The sequence below is a fragment of the Rhinopithecus bieti genome, unplaced genomic scaffold (assembly GCF_001698545.2).
Source record: "Rhinopithecus bieti isolate Rb0 unplaced genomic scaffold, ASM169854v2 scaffold_27206, whole genome shotgun sequence".
Taxonomy (NCBI): domain Eukaryota; kingdom Metazoa; phylum Chordata; class Mammalia; order Primates; family Cercopithecidae; genus Rhinopithecus; species Rhinopithecus bieti.
Window position 1 is genome coordinate 800019 of NW_016812263.1, and position 23711 is coordinate 823729.

Here is a 23711-nt window from a genome sequence, read left to right on the forward strand (position 1 = left end):
TAAGCAAACAGAAATGGGGAGCATGTTTTCTAACTACTTCAGAAACTCATAAAATTATTGGAAATACAGGACTGGTGTAATACACTATCCTAAACAACTCAGTTTCTAAGATTTAGCACATTCAATTAGGTAAATCTAGGCATGTGAAGCAGTCCTTTTCAGGTAGAATCAGAGTTGATTCAATTAAAAAAAAAAAAAGCTGTAGCAAACAGTATAAACCCTTTCCTAGGAATGTCTCAGACAGGAAAACAGATGGAAGTGAAGCAAAAGCACATCTGTAACTCGTGGGCACTAAATCTCTCATTTAGGTTGTAAGTGACATGCTGAAAGTAAGCACAAAAACCACAGCTCAACAGAGATCAATAAATACGGAAAGTGTCATAGGCCTAAAAACACAAATCTTCAAAGGCAGTAATTGTCCAAATAGGACCATATATCAAAATAGACAATGCAAGGGGAATTGAAGCAAAGGGCTATTAATGAGACCCCCAGGCAAGTTATGTGAAAGGGCCATCCAAACTGAATTCCTGGCATAGGGAAAGGAAATACTGCAAAACAAAAAAGAGAATTGGCATAAACTACAGCTGGGATCTGGAGTAGACTGCTGTAAGTATAATGGACAGCTCTTCCAAAAATGAATAGAATTAAAAAATAATGCAAAACAGCGTTGAGGTGAAAAATTGAAAGCAAGTCTCACTGAAGGAACTAGTATTTCCACCCATTGGCTTAAAAGGTGGGTCTTGAAGGGAAACACACACACACACACACACACACACACACACACACACAGAGAGAGAGTAATAAACACCACACAGACATAAATAGTGGTATTTTGAAAGTACTAACTTGCAAAGTAAATAGACACAAATCTTTTCATTGGGTTTATTTCATGTGGTTTTGGCTGTTCATTCAATTAGCATTTAATACCTCATCACAAAGATCTGTGTTATTTACCATCTATGAGAGCAGTTATTTGGGGTGTAAGTTGCATCATTTTGTGCTTCAAAATATTGACTGTTTCACAAAATGGAAGAATTGTAGAGCTTGACAAGGACTTTAGAAATCCTTCAAGGTGAAACAATTTATTGGAAAAATAGAGTAAGTTGTTTGACTGGAAAGTGGGCACACTACTAAAAATAATTCATTAGAAAATGTGCTCTACCATGTACAATTATAAACATATTAAGTTTAAAAGATATTCTGTGGATGAAGGTACTTATTCTCCTCAGGCTCTTATTGAGCAATATTGCCAAGTAAAGTTATCTTTTAAGTCAGTTTATTTATTGTGTCTCTCTTCATTGATATCCCTTGACCAAAATTTGCATTGTTCAGATCATTTATGCAACTTTGTCCAAATACAGCTCCAAATTACTTTGACTGTGTTCAGAAATAAGATCAATCTTCAAAGCACAAATTCTCTTAAAGATAAAGAAAAATAATAATGGTAACTCCAGCCTTTAAAACTAATAAAATGACATATCTTATCTTTGGTAACTAACCTGCCCCTAACACCGCAAAATACACACACCACTACCATGAACACCAACTTCTTCCACTCCTAAGGACAGGTACATTGATCTGGCTCCAAATGTATGTATGATGTGTGTGTGTGTGTGTGCATGTGTGTGCACATGCACGTGTGCATATGTGTGATTGTTGGGATTAAATTCACTGTAGTGTGACCAGATATTTACATTATTTATTCGTCAATCTCTTATAGTAAATTGTTGCATGCTTGTAAACTTAGATATCTAAGTTACCCTTGTTTTTGGTAACTTCCTCAGTTTCTGTCACATCCAAATTCATATGATCTCATTAAAGCCTTACATTTGTTTGGTAAAACAGTCATGGAAGCAGTAGGTCCCTGGTGTTCTCATTTGTTTAGGTTAAGAAACTGAGAGAATGAGAAGTAGAGCAAAATGTAAGCCTAAATCTGATTTTAAGTTGAACATTCATATACTCCAGGCAAAGGTTATTGATGATATCTTTACTGCCAAATCTAACACCTAGTCTTTAATCATAATCTTACTTGACCTCTTTTTGATAAGCGACATTTTTGACAGCTGCTTTCTTACTGAAGCAGTCTTTTCCCCTGACTTGTGACAACACTCTTCTCCAGTTTTTCCACTCAGCAATGACACCATTCCACTCTGCAAATTGCCTTTGCAGACATTTTTCTCTTCTATTTCTTAAATGTCATTGTCCCTTTGGATTCTATCCTTGCCCTTTGATCTTGCACTACAAATCTGTCTGAGCAATGTCAGGCACTTCCATAACTTCAAGATCTGCCAGTATACTGGTAATTTTCAAATTTATCAGTCCAGAGACTACTGAGCCTCAGGTTATATTTTCAACTGGCTATTGAGTCCCCATATCTCAGAACCACATGAAGTTCTTCATGTCCAAATATAAAAATCTGTGCTCATAATTTTTTTTTTGTTATTTACTGTCTCATATCAAAATATATATCTGTGCACATGTTCCTGGTCCATGCTGTATCTTCTAGTAATCACAATTACAAAGAATAAAAGGGTACTTGTCTACAAGGTGAGTATCAAAATCTCTGTGATGGGAGAAAGAGAATTAAAATGCATTAAAAAATTTAGCTCATGAGTCATGCCAGTCATATTTGAAGACTAACATCTACATGGCTATTGGATAGTGCAGGTGTAGAACAAGTACCATCATTACCAGAATGCTCTATTGGTCAGCCCTATGCATACCAGACAAATAATAAAAGAGCAGTAATAAAGTGAGGACTTTATAGAAATCTACATATACTTTCTACCTGAACTATCTCTTGAACTTACTCTTAGTGCTTATCTCTTTGTTCCTGTTGTCTTTAGGGAACAACCTAACAGGTTCTCCCAGTCACAAATATTTCTCGATCCAGATACATTCTTCAAATTGCTGCTAACTGTATTTACCTATCTTGTCACTTCTCTGCTTAAAACATTTTATAATCCCTCATTGACTACAGGATAGAGTTCACACTCGCTAACACGGAAACAAGACTTCTTATCAACGAATTTACCACTCTAATCTCAAAAGTCATTGCTCCTCAGACACATCCCTTGAATTCCAGTTACAACAAGATTTCACTGTTCTATAAACAAAAAATAAAACCAAACCAAACCAAAAAAAAAAAAAAACTGTCACCACGCTGCCTCAAATGCCTGGCCTCCACTCGTTAGTGTTGTTCCACTTCCTCATAGAACTCAACTGAAGCACCACTTCCTTTGTTTTTGGGCTTCACCAATTTCTTCGAGTTCTCAGCTCATAACTCTATCACATCACATTATGATTATTTGTTGATATGTCTATTGCCCCCACTATAAACTTTGAAGGAAAAGGGACATTGGTTGATTATTTACACTAATTGTCTAGTATAGTGCGCTTTGCACAGAAATTATTTTATATTTTGTTGCTGTTGTTGAAAAATGAGATGATAAAATAATAAACAAAAGAGTTATAAAATTGAGAAGATTTACCCTTGTTCTGCGAATAATCCTTTCCCCTTTTTTCTATAATGTTTCTCTATTGCCAAAGCCTTTTCCCCACCAATCACAGTTTACTACTTCGTCTAATAATAATATCTGTGACAGGTCAATAAAACGAGTTTTACAAGTCAATAAAACAATTGTTTTTCAGTTAGTAGCTGAAGATGAAGGGAGCTCTTAAATTGTCAGCAGTTCTTTACTGTGCTAACGTATTCAGTGAAACATGAAAACAAATGAACAACTATAACAGCAAGAACAACAAAACCTGAGTATTTCCAAATATGTTCTGTGGGAATATGCTGATGGAACATATAGAATAAAGGACTCTCATGTTACTAAAACATCTTTATAAATTCAGTGAAGCATACAGAGTTTATTCTTAGTTTCCTCTAACTTGATTTGTTGCTTCTTAGATCTTTACTTGTATCTATTGAACTCAATTTTGTTTCACAGCATAGAGGTGCATTCTGTTATTATTTGTCAAAAGAAAAAACAATATTATAATGACGTTGGGGGGAAGAAACAACAGAAAAGAATAATAAGTTTCAAATAATGTCAAAATAATATTTTTTATGTGAAAATAAGATACCACAGCAACAATGATGCTGAGGTCTTTTTAAACTATTGCTAAAGTTGTTATGGTTTTGTAGGACATCTTGTCATATTTTAAATAAAGATTTTCAGTCATTTCTCATGTTGTCAGTGAAATCTCCACTTGAAAGTGTTCACTTTTTGACACAATTTAATCTTAGATTATTAAGTTAGAAACATGGGCAGCATGTGATGCAACTAAGAAACTGCAAGGAAAGCATTTAGAAGCAAAACATTGTAGACATTTGACAAATGGATTATATGTACAGCGAGAAATTCTGAAGACGTGCTCATTTAAAAGAGTGATTGAGTAGAGATACACTAATTAATGAAGAACCTCTATTTTTTTTAAAGTAAATTCATCCATTATATATTCTTTTTGGATCTCACAATTTGTTAGCTTTTTAACCAAGAACAATAGCATGACAGAATCTTGCTGTGTGGCCTCAGAGGTTTTGTGTGCGTGTGTGTGATGGGAAAACTCATTTATGACAATTTTCTCTGCCTTTCCAGTTCTCTAGGTGTTTTTTCATAATATAAACAAAATATTACATGTTGATGTTTAGAGAATAGGTTATAATTTTCATATAGGAATTTATACATGGGGCAACTACATTTTTCTTTAATACATTTCTCCACCTCTGAGATTAACTTTCAGTATATTTATACTAGGGTAAGACATTACTTTGTTATAAATACATTTCTGTTAAATGGATTATATTTATCAAGAAATAAGCATTGAACTGGTGCACAAAATATATACTTACTTGCTATGTATGTTCATCAGAAAGTGACTCTTGAAATTCATTTAATTGATTGTAAATACCTTATTCTTTATTTAACAGAGCTCATTTATACAAATAATGTCAACCCACAACACAGCTTTTCAGGATCAGGATACTGTTGCTGTAAGGCATGCTTCAATACACTAACACACTAGGACTACTCCAAACAACAGGCATTCATCTCTAGGCAAGAGGCTTCAAGAGAAATTACTGCGAATTCTTAGAGTCTGAAAGAATGAGAATGCTTTTTAGAGAATCTGTCCCCTGGGGGTGAGGGGATCAGTGGGAGACAGCATTATTGGCTAGGACACTAGGTAAAGAATGATCTGGGTTCACAAGTTGGCCTCATTCAAAAGCCATGTTTTCATTAGCACTTTTAAGTGCAATGATGGTTTGTATTTCTGTCCCCGAAAGTGTTCAGAAGCCTGAGGGTACAGATTGAAACAAAAACGTGATAGGTTCAGATGGAAGAAAATGAAAAGTTTGTACAAGACCAAATAAAGCTTCCCGCTGAGAGTATTTATTAACAGCTCTTCCCCTTAATAACTGAGTTGATGCTAAAGGTGTGTATTTAAGAAAAGTTATTTCAGTGGAGACAAATCTAAGCAGAAAAATAATATACTGAAGTCAAAGTATGATTATAGTAGCATTATTATTCCATAAAGCTTGTATTCAATCAAAAATAGAAGCTTCTCATAGAGTGTGCTTATCTATAATTTATATAAAATAGCAAGATTAAAACTCATTGCAGTTTTCTTCAAAATAAATATTTTTCCTTGTGCTTATTTGTTTTTTCCTCTTTGCCTCATTTTCTCTCAGAACCTAATCTAGATTACAGGTCTAGAAAATATTTAATAGAGTAATAATATAACAAAATTTCAGCTTATTCGATACATGTAATGATATATAATTTTACATGTGTGATGTGCATGATGATAAAAATATAGAATATACATCTGATGATACTTAAATTACTCTAGGGATTACATTAAGTTACTTTCATGTGGATTATTTGACATTATATAAAAAAATTTTAAGCTCCAGGGATCAGGACAATGCAATGATGTTACTGGGAATAGCAATCACTGGCAAAGGAATAGCCCTTCAATAAATGAAATAAGCTGCCAAAGATGTGTAACTCACACCAGGGCAACAGTTCAGGCACTGTTGGAAAACAAACTGTAATGTTTGAAAATGTGAATTCTTTTCTTTTCTTTCTTTTCTTTTCTTTTTTAACATTTGGATCTCAAAAATTACACATCTAGGGTAGTATGAATCATACCATTTATGAATAATGGGCATTAATTTTGACTTAAACCTTGTATTTTTTGTATATATATATGCTTTAAGTAATATATTATGTATATATACTATGTATATATGTATGTATATATGTTATGTATATATGCATGTATATATATTATGTATATATGTATGTAATATATTATGTATATATGCATGTATATATACACATACATATACATATATATATGCTTTAAGTAAAACATATAAATATATCTTGCCTTACAAACTCTTCCAACTCGAGAAAGAATGGTTTTATCGGAGGTACTGCCTTCTTGAGATGATTCACGAAAGAAGAAATATATTTTATCGTCATCTGGATTGTAGGTGTCTGGTATGGGGAAAGTTCCAATAAATTTTGCTCCTGTTTGAAAGAAAAGAAGCTATAAATTAAGATGCTGAAACAATCCAGTCATCATAGTATGGTGATATTTCCATGTAAAAGCAATTAGCAGTAGGATTTTTAAAAAATGAACTATGGGCAGGATGTGGAAAATGAGATGTTGTATATAAATGAACATGACACAATGTATAAATATGTATCAGCATAGAGGTACTGAACAAGTTCTCCAGGAATTCCAGATAACAGGTGAGAACATGACTAGATTAAATTACTTGTAGATCTTTTCAGATATGGAGATACTATGATTTTATATTCTCTTTCTATATAATGAAGTTTTTAACCACCATGTCTTTCTTTTTCTTTTTTTCATTAGGAGACTAAATTTTATTTTTAAAACTATTCTTCACAACTGAAAGCTACAACAAAGGGCAGAGGTTGCATATTTCATATTTGAGTGCTTGTAACGTTACTGTTCTCAAACATTTATTGTCTGTTCTGCTTATAAATATTTAGTTTCATGAATATTCTGGCATCATGGCTCAATTCCTCTTTTATCATTATGAGTAGAGGCAGGGTTATGTTAGCAAACATAATAAAAAGCACATTGATATTGCTGACCATGAGGTTCTGAGGTCCAGGTGGAGTAGGCTCTGTTTATTTCAATTTATTTGTTCACCTACATAAGAGATTCTGTTGCTGCCCCTCTCTGCCTCTCATTCTCCTATCTTTTACTGATGGATTATAAATTACAGTTGGTAAAGGTATATACTGTTGATTTATAATCAGTTAGATAGGATGTGTCCTTTGAATTATGTCTCTATTGGTGGGGCATGATAAGATTTCTCTGAGGCAATAACTTTTGTTTTTTTAAATCTTCTTTTCCTAACTGAATACCCTTTATTTCTTTCTTTTGCTGATTGCCGTGGCCAGAACTTCCAATACTATGTTGAATAGGAGTGGTGAGAGAGGGCGTCCTTGTCTTATGCCGGTTTTCAAAGAGAATGCTTCCAGTTTTTGCCCATTCAGTATGATATTGGCTGTGGATTTGTCATAAATAGCTCTTATTATTTTGAGATACATTTCATCAATACCTAGTTTATTGAGAGCTTTTAGCATGAAGGGCTGTTCCATGTCCTTTGCAGGGACATGAATGAAGCTGGAAACCATCACTCTCAGCAAACCCAACACAAGAACAGANTCTTCTTTTCCTAACTGAATACCCTTTATTTCTTTCTTTTGCTGATTGCCGTGGCCAGAACTTCCAATACTATGTTGAATAGGAGTGGTGAGAGAGGGCGTCCTTGTCTTATGCCGGTTTTCAAAGAGAATGCTTCCAGTTTTGCCCATTCAGTATGATATTGGCTGTGGATTTGTCATAAATAGCTCTTATTATTTTGAGATACATTTCATCAATACCTAGTTTATTGAGAGCTTTTAGCATGAAGGGCTGTTCCATGTCCTTTGCAGGGACATGAATGAAGCTGGAAACCATCACTCTCAGCAAACCCAACACAAGAACAGAAAACCAAACACCGCACTCTCCCACCCGCAGGTGGGAGCCGAACAACGAGAACACACGGACACAGGGAGGGGAACATCACACACCAGGGCCCGTCTAGGGGTGGGGGACTAGGGGAGGGATAGCATCGTGAGAAATACCCAATATAGATGATGGGTTGATGAGTGCAGCAAACCACCACGGCACGTATATACCTATGCAACAAACCTGCACGTTCTTCACATGTACCCCAGAACCCAAAATACAATAAAAAAAAACACACTCTAAGAAATCTTCTTACTTAGTGTCTGGCCACAAATAACAATTATATGGTGGCCAAGGTTAGAGGGCTCAGTCTGTGGTCAGTGTTAGGGGTTCAGTCTGGAGCCAGGGTTAGCTAGGTGCCAGGGGACACATTGAATGATTAGTTCAGGTTAATCCTCTCTTAACTTTTTCTGTACCCCAGAAGGGTATTTACTTTTATGATCCACCATCTACCACATTCTACTCAGAGAACACAGCCCTGAGGGAAGGGATCCCTGAGCTGGAAGGTGGAGGGCAAAGGAAGGAGGAGGTGAAGTCAGAAGCAAGTCCAGGCTGGGGTAACACATGCAGCAGCTGCGACTGTGGGAAGCTCAAGTAACCACCATGTCTTTCGTAAAAGGCTTAGGAAATAGTAAATATCTAGCACTGATTTTGACATATTGTGATGTATTAATACTTTGATGAATTTTGTGTAATTGCCCTAGCGGTATAAAAATGGAAACAACCAATAGTGTTTGGTTCAAGTTCCATATAGCAGTATAGGCTCTAGATAAACTTTGTGAGTTTATATCTTTTCTCTGCCACTTACTGGAGTGGTGACTTTTGACACATTATTTATCTTTTCAATGACTCAATTTACTCATATGTAATGTAAGACTACCAATATCATCTACCTAATAAGATAATTTATATTATTACCAAGTGAATTTATATGTGTGTATATATAGCATTCATATACATAAAGCATCTATATAAGCATTAAATCCCTTTTTATATGTGTATATATGCTATATATAGCATTTATATATAGCATTTTATATATATACCATATATAACATTTTATATATAGCATTTATATATGCTATATACATAGCATTTATATATATAGCTTTATACAACAAACATTTAGCTTTAACACCTCCAGTATTCCCCCAAAAACAATTTTTTACAATACAAAAGCCAATGTTTACCAGAGTTCTATAAAATCAACAATGACTGAATAAATAGAATAAGGCTATTTATGGTATATATTAGTTAAAAGGTAAAATAAATAGCACTTCAAAAAATATCCATGCTTTTCCCTCCTGCCACCTCATTGATGTCATACTGAAATTTATATAGCATATATATACAGCATATATATATATGTATAGCATTTAGCATCAGGCAAAGGCTGATTATACAACAAGTGTTTAATAAATGTGATTTATTATTAAGACAGTTATGGGGCTGATAAGCATTATCATTATGATGACAATACAGAGGGGTTAATAGAAAATTTAGTACATCCATGTACTTGTAAAAACAATATGTCATTATTAAAAATTTATTAGATCTGTATGTACTGACCTGGAAAGATGGCCATAATATATGTACAGTGTAAAAATGTTCGCAATATGATAAACCTCTTTTCACTGTATCAGTGATAAATCTATTTGTGTTTCTAAATCCTTGTTTAAGAGGTATTGGGCATTTTAAGTCTTGGTTTTAAATAACTGTGAATTAACCAGGTAACAGATGTGTAATAGGATGATACTAGTTCAGAAATAATTGGATTAAAGGAAAGAAGACAGACAGTATGGTTATTGAGAAATGAAGGAAAGACTTTAAGTAGGAAATGAGTGGCACCTGGAAAGAAGCACAGAGCACTGTTTTTTTAAGAAGTAGAAGCAAGAGAAAAGAGAAGCCAGAAAGGTTTAAAAGAAAAATAAATTGGCAGGAGGTGAAAAAGATCAATATTGTCTTTTCTAGAGTTTTGCCTAGAGCTCTGATTGCTGTGTGCCCCATGTGTAATGAAAATCACTCTCCTGCAAATGCACAGTAATTGGCCAATATCCCAATAAAGAAAGCTTCACAGTAGCCTTTTTCAATAGACAAAAGTTAATGTTGGGGCTGGGTGTGGTGGCTCATGCTTATAATCCCAGCACTTTGGGGAGGCTGAGGTGGGTGGATCACTTGAGGTCAGTAGTTTGAGACCAGCCTGGACAATATGGTGAAACCCTGTCTACTAAAAATACAAAAATTAGCCGGGCATGGTTGTGCACATCTGTAATCCCAGCTACTTGGGAGGCTAAGGCACGAGAATCCCTTGAACCCGGAAAGCAGAGGTTGCAGGGAGCCGAGATCACACCAAGTCACTCCAGCCTGGGCGATAGAGAGAGAGACTACGTCTCAAACAAAACAAAACAAAACAAAACAACAACAACAACAAAAAACGTCTCAGCCTCTCTGGGTTGGCCGTGTGTCTCCCATCCAATCTCTTCTTTGCTTTAATGCAAAGCTTTGAAAGGGAAAGAGAGGAGGGAAATACATTCATGAACTTTCTTCTCCTTATTCTATATTATTTTCCTGTTTTGTTTTGTTTGTTTTGTCGGTAATTTAGTACTTCAATAGACTTTTATATTCTTGATAACCTCACTTTGGTATGGTTTTCAAAACATATAAAATAAAACTTTAGAAAACCACATAAAGTATTTATTTATTTTTTTCTAACTAATCTCAAATTGGCAAGGTCAATTAACAATTCCATTCAACGTCTCTCCCCACCCCCGCCCTGGCCCTCTTTCAAATTATTAGTAAATCACAAACACTTGGTTTTAATCACTGAGCAAAGTAAAAATCTTTTTTTTTAAATCTCAAACCAGTACTTCAGATTTTTTATTTAAATATATTTTCTTTTAAAAAGCAACTCTTGGTGTGGCTCATACTTGTAATCCCAGCACTTTGGGAGGCTGAGGCCAGCAGATCACCAGGTCAGGAGATCGAGACCATCCTGGCTAACAAGGTGAAACTCCCTCTCTACTGAAAATACAAAAAATTAGCCAGGTCTGGTGGCAGGCACCTGTAGTCCCAGCTACTCAGGAGGCTGAGGCAGGAGAATGGTGTGAACCTGGGAGGTGGAGTTTGCAGTGAGCCGAAATCACACCACTGCACTCCAGCCTGGGTGACAGAGCAAGACTGTCTCAAAAGAAAAAAAAAAAAAAGGAACTCTTTGTGGGATCAAATTGTTCTATAAATGTGAGATTTGGGTTTCTGAAATTTAAGAAAACAGAGAAATAATGTATTTAATTATTATATTCAAAGAACTTAGTGCAAAAAAAGAAAACTATTGAATTAATGCAAGAATTAATAACAACTGACACTCTATATCAAACCAAGTATAATCTGGATTAAGGAAATATTGACAAATGGTCAAGACATGGCTAAGGAGAATGCCTAGCCGTGATTTTTCCCACTGACTTGAAATGATATTACAACAATGAACAGACAAAACAACCAACTGGGGTTCCCACAAACACAGACCAGGGATGAATAAGAATCTACAGAACTTTTTGAATTTACAGATGTTTAAATCCAGTGCTGCCAAACTGGATGGAATTCTGTACCTGAACTGCCATGTGTATTTCAAACATATACAAATACAAAAATAAATAAAACTCTATGTATACATGGAATGGGAAAAAGATACATTTAGACTCATTAACTCAAGGTCAGTAATACAATTGTATGGATGGACAGGGCGGTATGGGGACTTAATAATAAATTCTTAAGTAATATAAATGGGAAAAAATACATAAAACTGAAACTATGCAGAAATTATAGGAAATGATTGGCTTTCCTTATCTTCACAAATATGTAGGATTAAAATTGGTATTAACATTAGTAGAATTTATCGTGGCACTTACATATAATTAATATAGAAATTACACATGCAGCATGATGGCCCTTGAAATTTTAGTGTCCTGTCAAACCTACAAAATGATTGAATTGAATTTATAATTTAAAAAATAACATAATGGTGCAAAGTGTATAGAATCTCCTCTCTAGAGACAGGAAAAAAAAATCAGAACTCAGTGATTTGAAACAGGAAAACATAACAGTTAAAAGGGATACCAATATGAAGGAGAGAGTCGCCTATAAAGCTTTCCTCAGTCACTCAACTGGGAGAAGGGGTTCCATGAACTGATTGCTGTTCACTTGTTTTCACAGTTCAATTAAAAGAAAAAGAGCAGAATAATAAAATAGAATAGAAAGATAAAAGATGTCTAAAAGGAGTATAAATAAATATGGCAATTCACTGTCATATTGTAGAAATGCATGGGACAATCCATTTAGGATATGAAAAAAGTCATCCAACTGTTGACAGGAATGGCTATTTGAAATGGCCAATAGGTAGGCTATGACACCAGTCTACATTTCAGAAATTTCAGTATGACATCAATGAGGTGGGAGGAGGAAAGGGCATGGATAATTTTCTAAGCGATATTGATTTTACTTTTCAACTAATGTATACCATAGTCTTATTTGTTTATTCAGTCATTATTGATTTTATTGAACTCTCTTTTAAATATTGGTTCTCTTGCCAGCACTGTAAAAAATGTTTTAGAGGGGAATACTGGAGGTGTTAAAGCTAAATGTTTATTGTATAAAGAAATTTAATTATAAGAAAAAGAGTTAGTATCAAATAGTGCTTTATTCTGTAATTTAAACAGGAAGCATCTTGAGAGTTAAAAATAAATACAAGTTGCAAGAACAGACTTTCTTTCTTGTAGATTCTGTTGAGGTCCAGTCTTAGAACTCTGATGTTAGTATTTTATGACAGAAGCTCTTCCTGATTTGTTGCCAAATTTGGGTAAAAAGAGGTATTATTTAATCAGTGCATACTTGATGAATTCAACAATTTAAAATTATACCATTAGGCACCTGGGCTTTATTATAGCACATTTTCTCCATTTGGCATTTAAGTACATGCCCCAAAAGGAATGCAGTTTGAAATCGTGCATTTTCAGATGAACTTCTAGCATGACACCAAGAGGCAATGCCAAAAGAAAATGGCATAAACTCATGTGGCCTGCAGCACACACTACTTCCCTTTCTCCCTATAAACCTCTTTTCACCCAGATGAGCACACTAGCATTATTTAACAGACAGTGAGTTCCTAACTTCCTTTTACTACTTCTTATGGTCTCATTTTCCTATTACTATTTTTTAATGTTCTCCTTTCATGTGGAAGGAGAGTTTACAGACAACAGATCACCCCAAGAGAAACTTCAAATGAAAACTGTCTCCATATGTTAAAAATGAAAATTTAAAACAAAAGTTCTCATCTATTCCAAGAAAGAAAACAAAAACATCTGCTTGCATCTGAGGCGTTATTGCTCGCTTTCATCTTCCAAGTGGTCACACTTCTTAGTTTTATCCTAAAATTGTAACAAAAGCTCAACTGCATTTGAGTAAACACCCTAGTCTGCATCTATATTCCTATTTCCTATATGTTTTAAGATTAAGTTGATAAATCAAAGTGTGGAACCATCAGTCTTCATTTAGAAATGCCCATAAAAGTACTGTAAAAAACACTTTTTACAACTTCAAATGAAAACTGCCTCAAAGATGAAAAAATTTCATCTTTGCCATTTTGTATACTCCTCGTAAGGTATTTGCTAGATGGATTAGTATCTTAAGGAAGGAATCAGGATTCCTACTTCTTAAGTCTTGAAACTGGATTAAACAGTCCTAGAATAATTCTGAGAAGGATCCTTGTACTGTTAAGTGGTTAGCTGATCTCACTCTGGTTAATGCCAAGTGGGGCACAGAACACAATATGGCATGCACACATGTATCAAGAATTTTAAACTCCCTAAGTGCTTCAGTGATAAAAATGGATTTATAAAAGATTCATGTAGCATCGTATTAAAAATGATAATTCTTTAGAAACTGCATCTTAACAGTTAAATATTCAGTTGTCACACTTCATCTGTATTCTCTCCCCTCCCACTCCTGACTCCAGACAGATGACCCCATTGACTTTGGACCATAGGCTGACTGTATCTGGAAAATGGCCATTTCTCATAAAGGACAGAAATGTCCTCTTAGCAAGCCAATATTTTGTCTTAGTCCATCAGATCCCTCTTCATTATAAGAATATCATCATTTCTATAATTTCTGCCCTTACTCTGCCCTAGTTTCTGTGGACTGGGAAACTCCTGAATGACTGAGTCTCCTGAAGCATTGTGCTCTTCTAGCTCTGGCCTGCCTTTCCCTCAGCAAACATCTGACTAGCTGCTTGCACTTTCCCTGCTTTCCCTGGCTCCCGCCAGACTGGCTAGGTCCCCCTCATTGCTTGCTGAACTCCATTTTCTCTATCTGTCCTAATTCCTGCTACCAGACCCACATCCTTGGTTTGCTGTTGCCCTACATGGCATGTACATATGGCCCAGTTTGTAGTGAGGCTGCAAAGAGCAGGGGATATGCCATCAAAAGAGTGGATTTTGAGCTGATGAACTGTATCATACAATGGAAATGATACAATGTAGGGGGCTAGATACACATATTCGAGCTTCAGTCTCACCTCTACTTGCTGTTTAACTATGAACTATTATCTGACATCTAATATATAACCAAATGTAAAGTGCAAATAGTAATTCTCTCAGGATTATAACAGTAAAATAAAATAGCACTTTAAAAGTGCCAAAGATAGGACTAGCATGGATATTATATAAAATAAATTTGAATGGGAAGAGATGAGAGATGGGGAGAGCAGTTGGTAAACAATAAAATGGTGGCAATAAACCAGAGATGAAGTAATGAAGCCCTATAGGAAAATGGTAACCATAGAAAGAACAAGGTCAGTAGATATTTTCAAGGAAGTAAAAGCTCTTAGTGATAGATTAGATAAAGGAGAGGAAGAAGAGGAAGGAATCAAAGATAACTCCAAGGTAACTGGGTGGATGAAGTTAAGAAAGTTAAAATAGATAAAAATTAGGAAATGGATATTGGAGGACAGATTTGAAAGAAGAAACAAGATCTATAACACTCACAAGATTTTAGACTTTAGATCCAATTAAAACAAAGGGTCATTAAACCACTTGTAAAACCTTAAAGCAATTTAACAGCACAGTCAAAACTAAGGCTTACATATCTTGATTTTTATATAAAACAATAATCTTTTTTCTTTTAATCTAGAATGAAAATGGAAGTCATCCAAATAAATTATTTTTAAGGCCACTTAGTTACAGGAAAAGGTTGGAAATACAATTTTAGGAAATACTGGAACACAGGAAACAGTGGAAACTATTCGGATGGATGAGCTCACAGAATTATGAGGTGTAGAGGGAGAGAATGAAAAGGCGGTCAATAATACAAAACGCTAACGAGATGGTGGAGACTCACATGGCATTCAGGTTTTAGCCCCACTTCTACCTCCCACTGCTACCTTCAGGCATAATAATGATCATGATGATATTGACATTAATTCAGCTCTTAAAATTATCTTCTAATAGACTTCCCGATATGATTTAATTTAATCCTTATAACACCCTGTAAATAGATTCTATTGTTAATAGATTCCATATTTACACACAAATAATTTGAATGGACATTAAAGTTTGATCAAAGTCACCACTCAGGAATTAAGCACAAATAAATAAGTTCCACAGAAACAAAGCTGTAATTTTGATCTAAACTGGGACACTTTTAAGAGTAAAAGAACAGAAGCAAACTGAAAATGTCCTGGGCAAAGTAGGTCATATGATCACCCTGGCTTTGAACTGCTAAGCAGTCTGCCTTGAATCTCCTAGGATCATAAAAGTCAGTTTTTCTGCATCATAATTATTTACTTGAATTCGGTCAATTGAGACTTCCTGTACCATCTGTCTTTTCTCCTACCTTCAATTTCCTCCATTCTACTGGCTTCTTTAATTGCGAATTTTCCCAGCATCCAAATCTCTTGAGCTCTGCCTTATGTCCTTGGATTCTTCTATTTACAATCCAGTGTATTCTCTTTCAAATATTCTTTGCAGTATATTCTCATGCCCATCCCCACTTCCACTACCTTTGTTGCTGTCCCTTTCTCATTTCCCTATTTTCATGCAATGGCCTCTTGTCTCTCTGTCCTCGTCCTTCTTTAGTCTTCCATTCATACTATTAAAAAACATGCTATTGTTTTTGTACATTGCCTTTAGAAAAACAAAGTTCTGACTCCTTGATTAAAAAGTAAGCCATCATGGTTTCAAGATAATATTTACAGCTTTGTAGCCTTGTCTCCCACTCTCGCTTTATGCTTCAGGCTGAGCAAGGCATTCATCATCTGTGAGGTCAGTGACCCTCCCCTATCTATCTATGCAGGCCACAGGGGTAGAGTAGCACCCAGTAGGCAACAGGGTCTCAGAAGTTATTTATTAAGGAAATTGTTAAACCAATTCAAAGGCTTCCTAATCTCTAATCTTCTTCATAGAGCACTAAAAATAGCATATCTAGGCAAATAATATTTGAATGCATATTTCCTACATTTATTGTATTGACAATGTTGCCAACTTATTAATGAATATCTTACAGTTATGGAAAAAATACTATCGTTTTTTAGAGGAGGAAAAACGTGATATTTGTCATTCCAAGACAGAGATACAATCTTATACTTCATTTTAAGCCATAAAATATCTTTTTACTCAAATAGGTATCTAAGCTATTCTATAGGTGACATCTAAGAACTTACTCTCAAACCAAATAATTTCACAAATATCTGAAAATGCACAAAAAGATAGCTTTGCTTTTCATGTGTGTTAAGAAATTAATGGGTAATCACATAGTCCTGGATATTCTATATTTGTTTTCCCTTTTAAGACTATCTATTAAGGGTACATTTTTGGCTGATGAGAAACACATTGTTGTATAAACAAATAGATCTGGAGTTTTTGACTAAAGAAATGTTTTCAAAGTATTTTTCCTTTTGTTTATGTTGTCACTGCTTAAAAGGCACTGAGAGATAGAGAGATAGCCCCTAGGAAATCTCTACCCTGGCCTCCTTCACTAAGGTCCAATATTTATTATGGGAATGAAAAATGCCCGCCTGCTTAAATTATAGTATTAAGTCATTCTGCCACGCAATGGAATAAAGTCATATGTTAGAGAATCATGATAAAATTTGATCTGTTGTAAGGCGGTAGTGGGGAGTGGGGTGGAGTTGGATGCCTTGTAGTGTTCCTTGTATTAATTAAATAAATTCACTTATAAGATTCTTATGTTTTTTTAAAAATTTTAAACTCAAAATATTGTATGATTCTTAAATAAAATGGTAATCAGACAAAATTATGTCAGTATTAATATGCTTAAAATTTTGAAGAGAAGTGTCTTAACCCAAATGTATATTATTTTTAAGCAACAGAAGTTACCATTATAATCCAACCCCAGTTCATTGGGCTAACAGACAGTACATGCCTTGGTCTTTACAAAGACTGCAAGAGTAAGATTGCCTGCTTGAATTCTCACTCTGCATCTGACAAGTTGTAAGACCTTGACCAAATTACTTCTCCGTACTTCAGTATTTTTATAGCATAATAGTTTATGCATATTAAAGAATAAAATAATGATACATCCCAGATGTCATTGTAAATATGTAAAATATTAATTAGAGCATAGAAGAGTGTTGAGGAATAGCACACACTCAATAAATATGATGTATTACTATATAAACAAAAGGGTTTGGAGATTTTCTTAGTGAGGAATTATTTCAAATGTATTTTATAATGTTGAGCTAAATCAATTATTCCAAAATACATTTGAATGAATAATAATGCACTTCTTATCTATCTTAAACCAAAGGCAAGACAATCAAAAGGGAACAACAAAAAAATCACTAACCATTGAGCCAGTAGTGCTCTGAAATGTCAGTTCTGATGTAGTGGTAGTCATGAGTAGGCCCAAGGGATCGGGTGAATGCAGTATCTTTGCCAAGGAAATCAGAAGCTGTTCCAGAGTAGAGGTACTCATCTGAGAGGGAGAAAAAAGTACACAGAGCTTTTAAGAGTACAGCAGTAGATGCTATTTAACATATACAAATTTTACAGCATGACACCAAAGATGTTTGTTGTTTAATATCAGAATATCAGAATGTATTGTTTCATAAATTTCACATTCAGATTTTGAAAATTTATCTCAGTTGAAGAAAGGATAACTCAGTTTACTTTGGTAAGCTGATGCTGAATACTTGAATATAAAACAGGCCAAATTCTTCTGAATTAATAATTGCACATGCATCAGCTTCCCTTTTCCATAAATAATAATAAGCGATTCCTCTTTCTCCTCTCCCCACAAATAATTCAAACAAATATCATAATTAAGAGTTCCTCTTTAGAATAAGACACAAAAAATATGAAAAGCTAAATGCCATAATGAGGAATGGATTGTGTAATTAGTATTTACTTAACTGACACAACCTCAATGACCACAAATTTTCTTTGCCTAACCTCTGTTGAAAGGGAGCTTTCAGCACTGAAGTCATTCTTGGTAATTGTAACATGTTGCATTCTTTGTAGCTAATCATGTCTCTAATAGTTCTGATAAACAGGAATTCTTGAAAGGGGAAAGATGTTGCCATTACTGCATACCAAACTTCTTTGTTCTGTTATTTGTGTAAAATGCATGTTCTGTTTCACCAGAGACAGAAAGAAAGAAAAGAGAGAAAGGGAATGTCAAGGAGAAAAAGAGACAGAAAGGAGAGAAGAACGAAGAAGAAAAGAGAAGGAAAAGGAGGAGAAGGGATAGTGAGAAGGAGGAAGAAGGGAAGTAAGAGGAAGAGGGGGAAAAGTAGAGGCAGGAGAAGGGGAGGACAAAGAGAAAAGAGAAAAGGCAAGTTAGAGAGAGGAAGAAGATGGAAGGAAGGGGAGTGAGAAAAACATAAGGGAAGGAGAAGAAGGGAGTAGGGATCCATGTGCCCTAATGTTAGTCAGGGTGTTGGGTAGGGGTGGGGTGGAGTGGCAGGAAGAAGGCTGTCCCTGCAGGAGAATATGTTGTCTCTTTGAGAGGTAAACCTTTACTATTTCAAGAAACTTGTTAGTCAACCACTTGGCTTTACATTTAATACCACAATGTAAAAAATGGCTAATCCCTACAAAGCATTTAGATTTTATGAATGCCTAAATATGAGAACAAATACATTGTGTTGTCACTGAAATTTATTTTTGCTCAGAAACATATCTTTAAAATTCTGCCTTGTATAAGAAGGCATGAAGATACTTTCTATAGCCCCTGTTTATATCCATCTAAATGAGATTTCAGTGAACGATCAGAGATAATTCAACCTTAAGAATGAGATAGCTAACTTCTAAAGAAACACACACACACACACACACACACACAGAGAGAGAGAGAGAGAGAGAGAGAACTCCAGTTATGTAAAGTACACGTAGATTAGGTACTGCTTCCATCCTCTTACAGTATTTCCCTACGATGTATCAGGTAAATGGCAATATTTCATTGTGGGCATATTTTTTAAAAATAATAAAATAATAATAACAAAGACATTATTAAAAAGTTTGGTAAACGAAGCGAACTGTCACTTTGAAAACTATAAAATTGCAAGTATTTGAATGTTTTGTTAGGAAAATATATTTCAACATAAAATTAGATCTGAATATCCAGGCTTTCAAACTTCTTTCTTGTACCTAAAATTACTTGGAGATTCATAAGGGGTGTAACGACTGCCAACAATCTATTGTTTTGTTTTGCTTTTTATTAAGAGTGTGCCAACTCCACTTCACAAATCAGAATCACAAACCATGTATCTCATTTTCTGAGAATAATGACTGACCATTAGTCACATAATTTTCAAAAAACACAAATACACACATGTTGTCACTTCAAAGCAAAATCACTAGTTTTCACTAAGTGAAAATTAAAATGTCATGGTGCTTCAATCTTATCGTCTATTCAAACATTTGACAGACAAGTTAAATAGAAAGAGACTAAAGTCATGAACCAAACCAAGACAAAAGGAGTCCTTATAATGGTTGAAATTCAGAAGTCTTGTCGACATTCCTTGGAACAGACTTCAGACCACACAGCACTGCTTCTTTGAACAAGATAGCTATCTCATAAGAGAATTTAAGATGTATACAAAGTGAGAGAAGACTAGCTACGCTAGCAGAAATTTCATGTTTCCACTGATATAATCAGGTTACAGTGAAATTGCAAAGGAAGATGTTGTAACATTCTATTATCTGTATTCTATAGCTTGATTAATTTGATTTAATTTACCCACATAGGGAATTGCTAAATTTAATTTCCATACTAAGTCAGATAGGGAGATATTACAACATAAGAAAATCCCCAGACATCTAAATATAAAATATAGAACACTTAATTGTGTGTTCTTTTACATTATAAAAATTCAATCAGAAGTTCATTTAAAAAGTAACTGTGCAGACACCATGGATTGCTGTGGCCTTCCTTTACTGAGAAGGATGCTCAGTACAGACAAATCTGGCACTAAAATAATGGAAACAAATCGCTGGTGGAAGATTAGTCAAAAATTACTTTAACTCAATAGGAAAATGTGGTTCAGTCAACAAATAACTCTTAGAAAACCATTTAAGGATAAGAACTGCCTGTCATTGATCTTACCTGTCATTACTGAAGCAAAAGGCTGCTGAGGATCGAAAGGACATTTCAGTCTGCCAGACTCCAAATTATGTGTGTCTAGTTTGAATATAACATCCTGTTATGAGAAATATTAATATCAGTGAACTTTTTAAAACTATTACAAACAGTAAGAATGTGGGAGATACAAACTGAATTCTAACTCATGAATTTGATAAAACTAATTGAGTATACAGCATGTGCATCATGCTGGACTCCTTAACTTTTTAGCAAACATATCTGGCAAGACTTAATAACCATGTTTTGGTCTCCCTTTGCCCAACGTGGCAATGATAATACTGAGTGAGTTTTTCAAATGCAAATAGTAATGTACTCATCAGTACATTTAGTCTCCACCATTATCAATATCAAAATCACCACTAAGAACACACATTTCTTGAGCTTCATGACTAACTTATTAAGCCTAATAAAACCAACTTCATCTTTTAAGAAATAGATTTGCTATAATAATCATACTTTCAGGATAATGATTATGATTTATATAACTAAGCATCTTCAACTATGTCAAATGACTTAAACCTTGTAATAGTTTTTAAAATTATAGTAACATAAAAGTGTTCTAAGGCGGACAGTTCATTTTCAAGTTGTTGACACATCTGGGTAAAAAAAGAAAAATCCTGTTGTAGTATTTCACTATTACGAAAACACTGTACACATTAAACCACATAGTTACTTTGGCTGAAACATCTATTTTTATAATAGTGGCCACAGACAGAATGACATTGGCAGACTTTTAGTATTTGGGAAAATAAATAACATCTTAAGTTGAACTTTCCAAGAAAAAATATGAATGTATAATGAATATGGCCCCATGAGATTGAGTGTTTCATAACAATGAGAGCACTACCATCCAGCAGAAAGGATGATGACTCACTCTGTGCACGCACTAGTTACAGAAATCCTGCACTTCAGACATTCTGTCTAGGTGACGTATCTATTAGGTTATATCAGAGCACACATGTAATAAAAAAGGACCATTCAGTACAACTTATGTAGAACACAAGCAACAAAGCAAAAGAGACAGAGAAAATTATGTGTTATGTTGCACCTCAGATCTTTGTTTTTCTTTTGAACAAGACCAATAGTAACTATTGCCTAATTAAAAAAATATACTAAATACTAATAGCAATTTAAATAGCCTGGTTAACAATTTATGGATCACAATTTTAAGTAAACACTTTAATACAAATAATAATGGTACTTAAATAGGTACTAATCTAATGCCAGCAACTTTATGCCCTTTATCTCATTGAATTCTCACCACCAGCCTAATAATGTAGTTGGTAATACTTTAATAATTCCAGACTTGCAAATATCGCATTGAGGATAGAAAGGGTTACTGACCTTATTCTCTCACATAGCTAGTAAGAGGCAAAGCGGAGGTTGAATTAATGACTCTCTCCAAAATTTATCCTCTTAACTAATCTAGTCTCAGAATTTCAAACTCATAAATTTAAAAATGTGTTGAAGTTAATTTGTAGACTCACTGTGACCACAATGTGATCAAATCCAAGTATGTTTTGTTAGAATAGGCCAACTAATGAAAAGTTGTAATAGTGGAACTGAGCTATGAAAAAAAGTTTAATGAGAACACATTTAGGGCATGCTTCCCAACTGCAGATGGGGTCAGAGATATGCCAGGGGAAAACAATTGTATATGGTGACTCGGAAGCATATTTAAATATCATTAAGGGTACATTATTCTCCACAGATCAAATAGATTTACTGACTCAAAAGTCTGTAATGAGATATTGTAAAGAGAAAAGTGAACTGAATCCTGATGCCCCAGAAAATTATAGTAAAAAGCTGAAAAAAAAGGAAGGGAGGCGGGGGAGGGAGGAACTGAGGGAAAGAGAAAGGAAGGAAGTATTAAAGAAAAAAAAATATATCTGGGAAAATGTAACAGTGGATCCAAGGTACCAGATAAACTCTTACAATTGTATAGACTTCTGTTTTTGAATACAGTATTAGATTAAATGATTCATGGAAGCCCATTATATTGACATTTGTGGAAGCTGAGGACAATATCTACTGGAAATAGAAGATAGCAAGAAAGCAAGTTTCCTTGAGCCAGTCAAGGACACATACAAGAAAACAATATAAAAAAAATGGATGATTCCATGTGCTTCCTGAAATAAGCTGACTGAATTAGTGGCACTCTATATTTTGAGACTTCAACTTTATAAGATTGCTTCTATGAAGTTCCTTTTTCTTGATTAATTATGCAAAAAGCACCTGTCTGAGCTACACAGGTGGAAATATGGGCAGAGAAGTAAAGATGATACAAGTAGGTAGGAATGATAGTAAGAAAACATTTAATGATCACAACAGCTAAGCAACATTATTGTCAATATCACGGCAATTTAAAGATAAGATCTGCAGCAGCAGAGGGGAGGTCCCAGAGGAAACAATACCAAGCCAAGTATTAAACAGCTTTCAAGGTTTCCCAGCACTGTGGGATACAAATATTATTTTATAGAAATACGTAAAATATACATATTGTGTATATCCACGCCTCTTTAGCTTTCTGTGTTTCTGTTACCTAGAAATGGATGAATGTTAAGTGAGTAGAATGAAGCAAGTGCTATGCCAAATAGTATGCAATCATTTTCTCATTTTTATTCTGAAAATAATTCTGTGAAATAGTTAGTATTATCATTATTTTACTGAATAAGCAGAAGCATAGAAAGTTTATAGAGTATGCATACAGCAATGGAGTTAGTAAATGACTGGAACCATATTTCAAACTCTGGCCGTCTGTCCTCAACTTACTATTAGAAGTTGTTGACAGCAGCACTGACTTCCTTCCTAAATTCCAGCTCCAGTTGGCCACTTGGCATGACCTTCTGAACATGCCTCAAACACAGAATGTGCAAAACTAACTCACCATATTTCCCTCAAACTTGCTACTACTCTCACCTCAATAAATAACACCACTCTTCAACTCACTGGCAAAGTCAGAAATCTGGGATTCATCTTAGCTTTTCCCTGTTTCT

At 34.6% G+C, this 23711-nt stretch overlaps 1 protein-coding gene across 1 annotated transcript in view; it reads right to left on the bottom strand.

Moving 5' to 3' along the window:
* SEMA3D (semaphorin 3D) overlaps positions 1-23711 on the bottom strand; it is a gene marked incomplete at its 5' end in the record, with an annotated part of 86507 nt that overhangs the window by 51282 nt on the left and 11514 nt on the right. The window contains 3 exons of the mRNA XM_017895859.1: positions 6400-6542; positions 17920-18048; positions 20680-20773. Coding sequence (XP_017751348.1) covers positions 6400-6542; positions 17920-18048; positions 20680-20773 — 366 coding nt within the window. The remainder of the gene's footprint in view (positions 1-6399; positions 6543-17919; positions 18049-20679; positions 20774-23711) is intronic.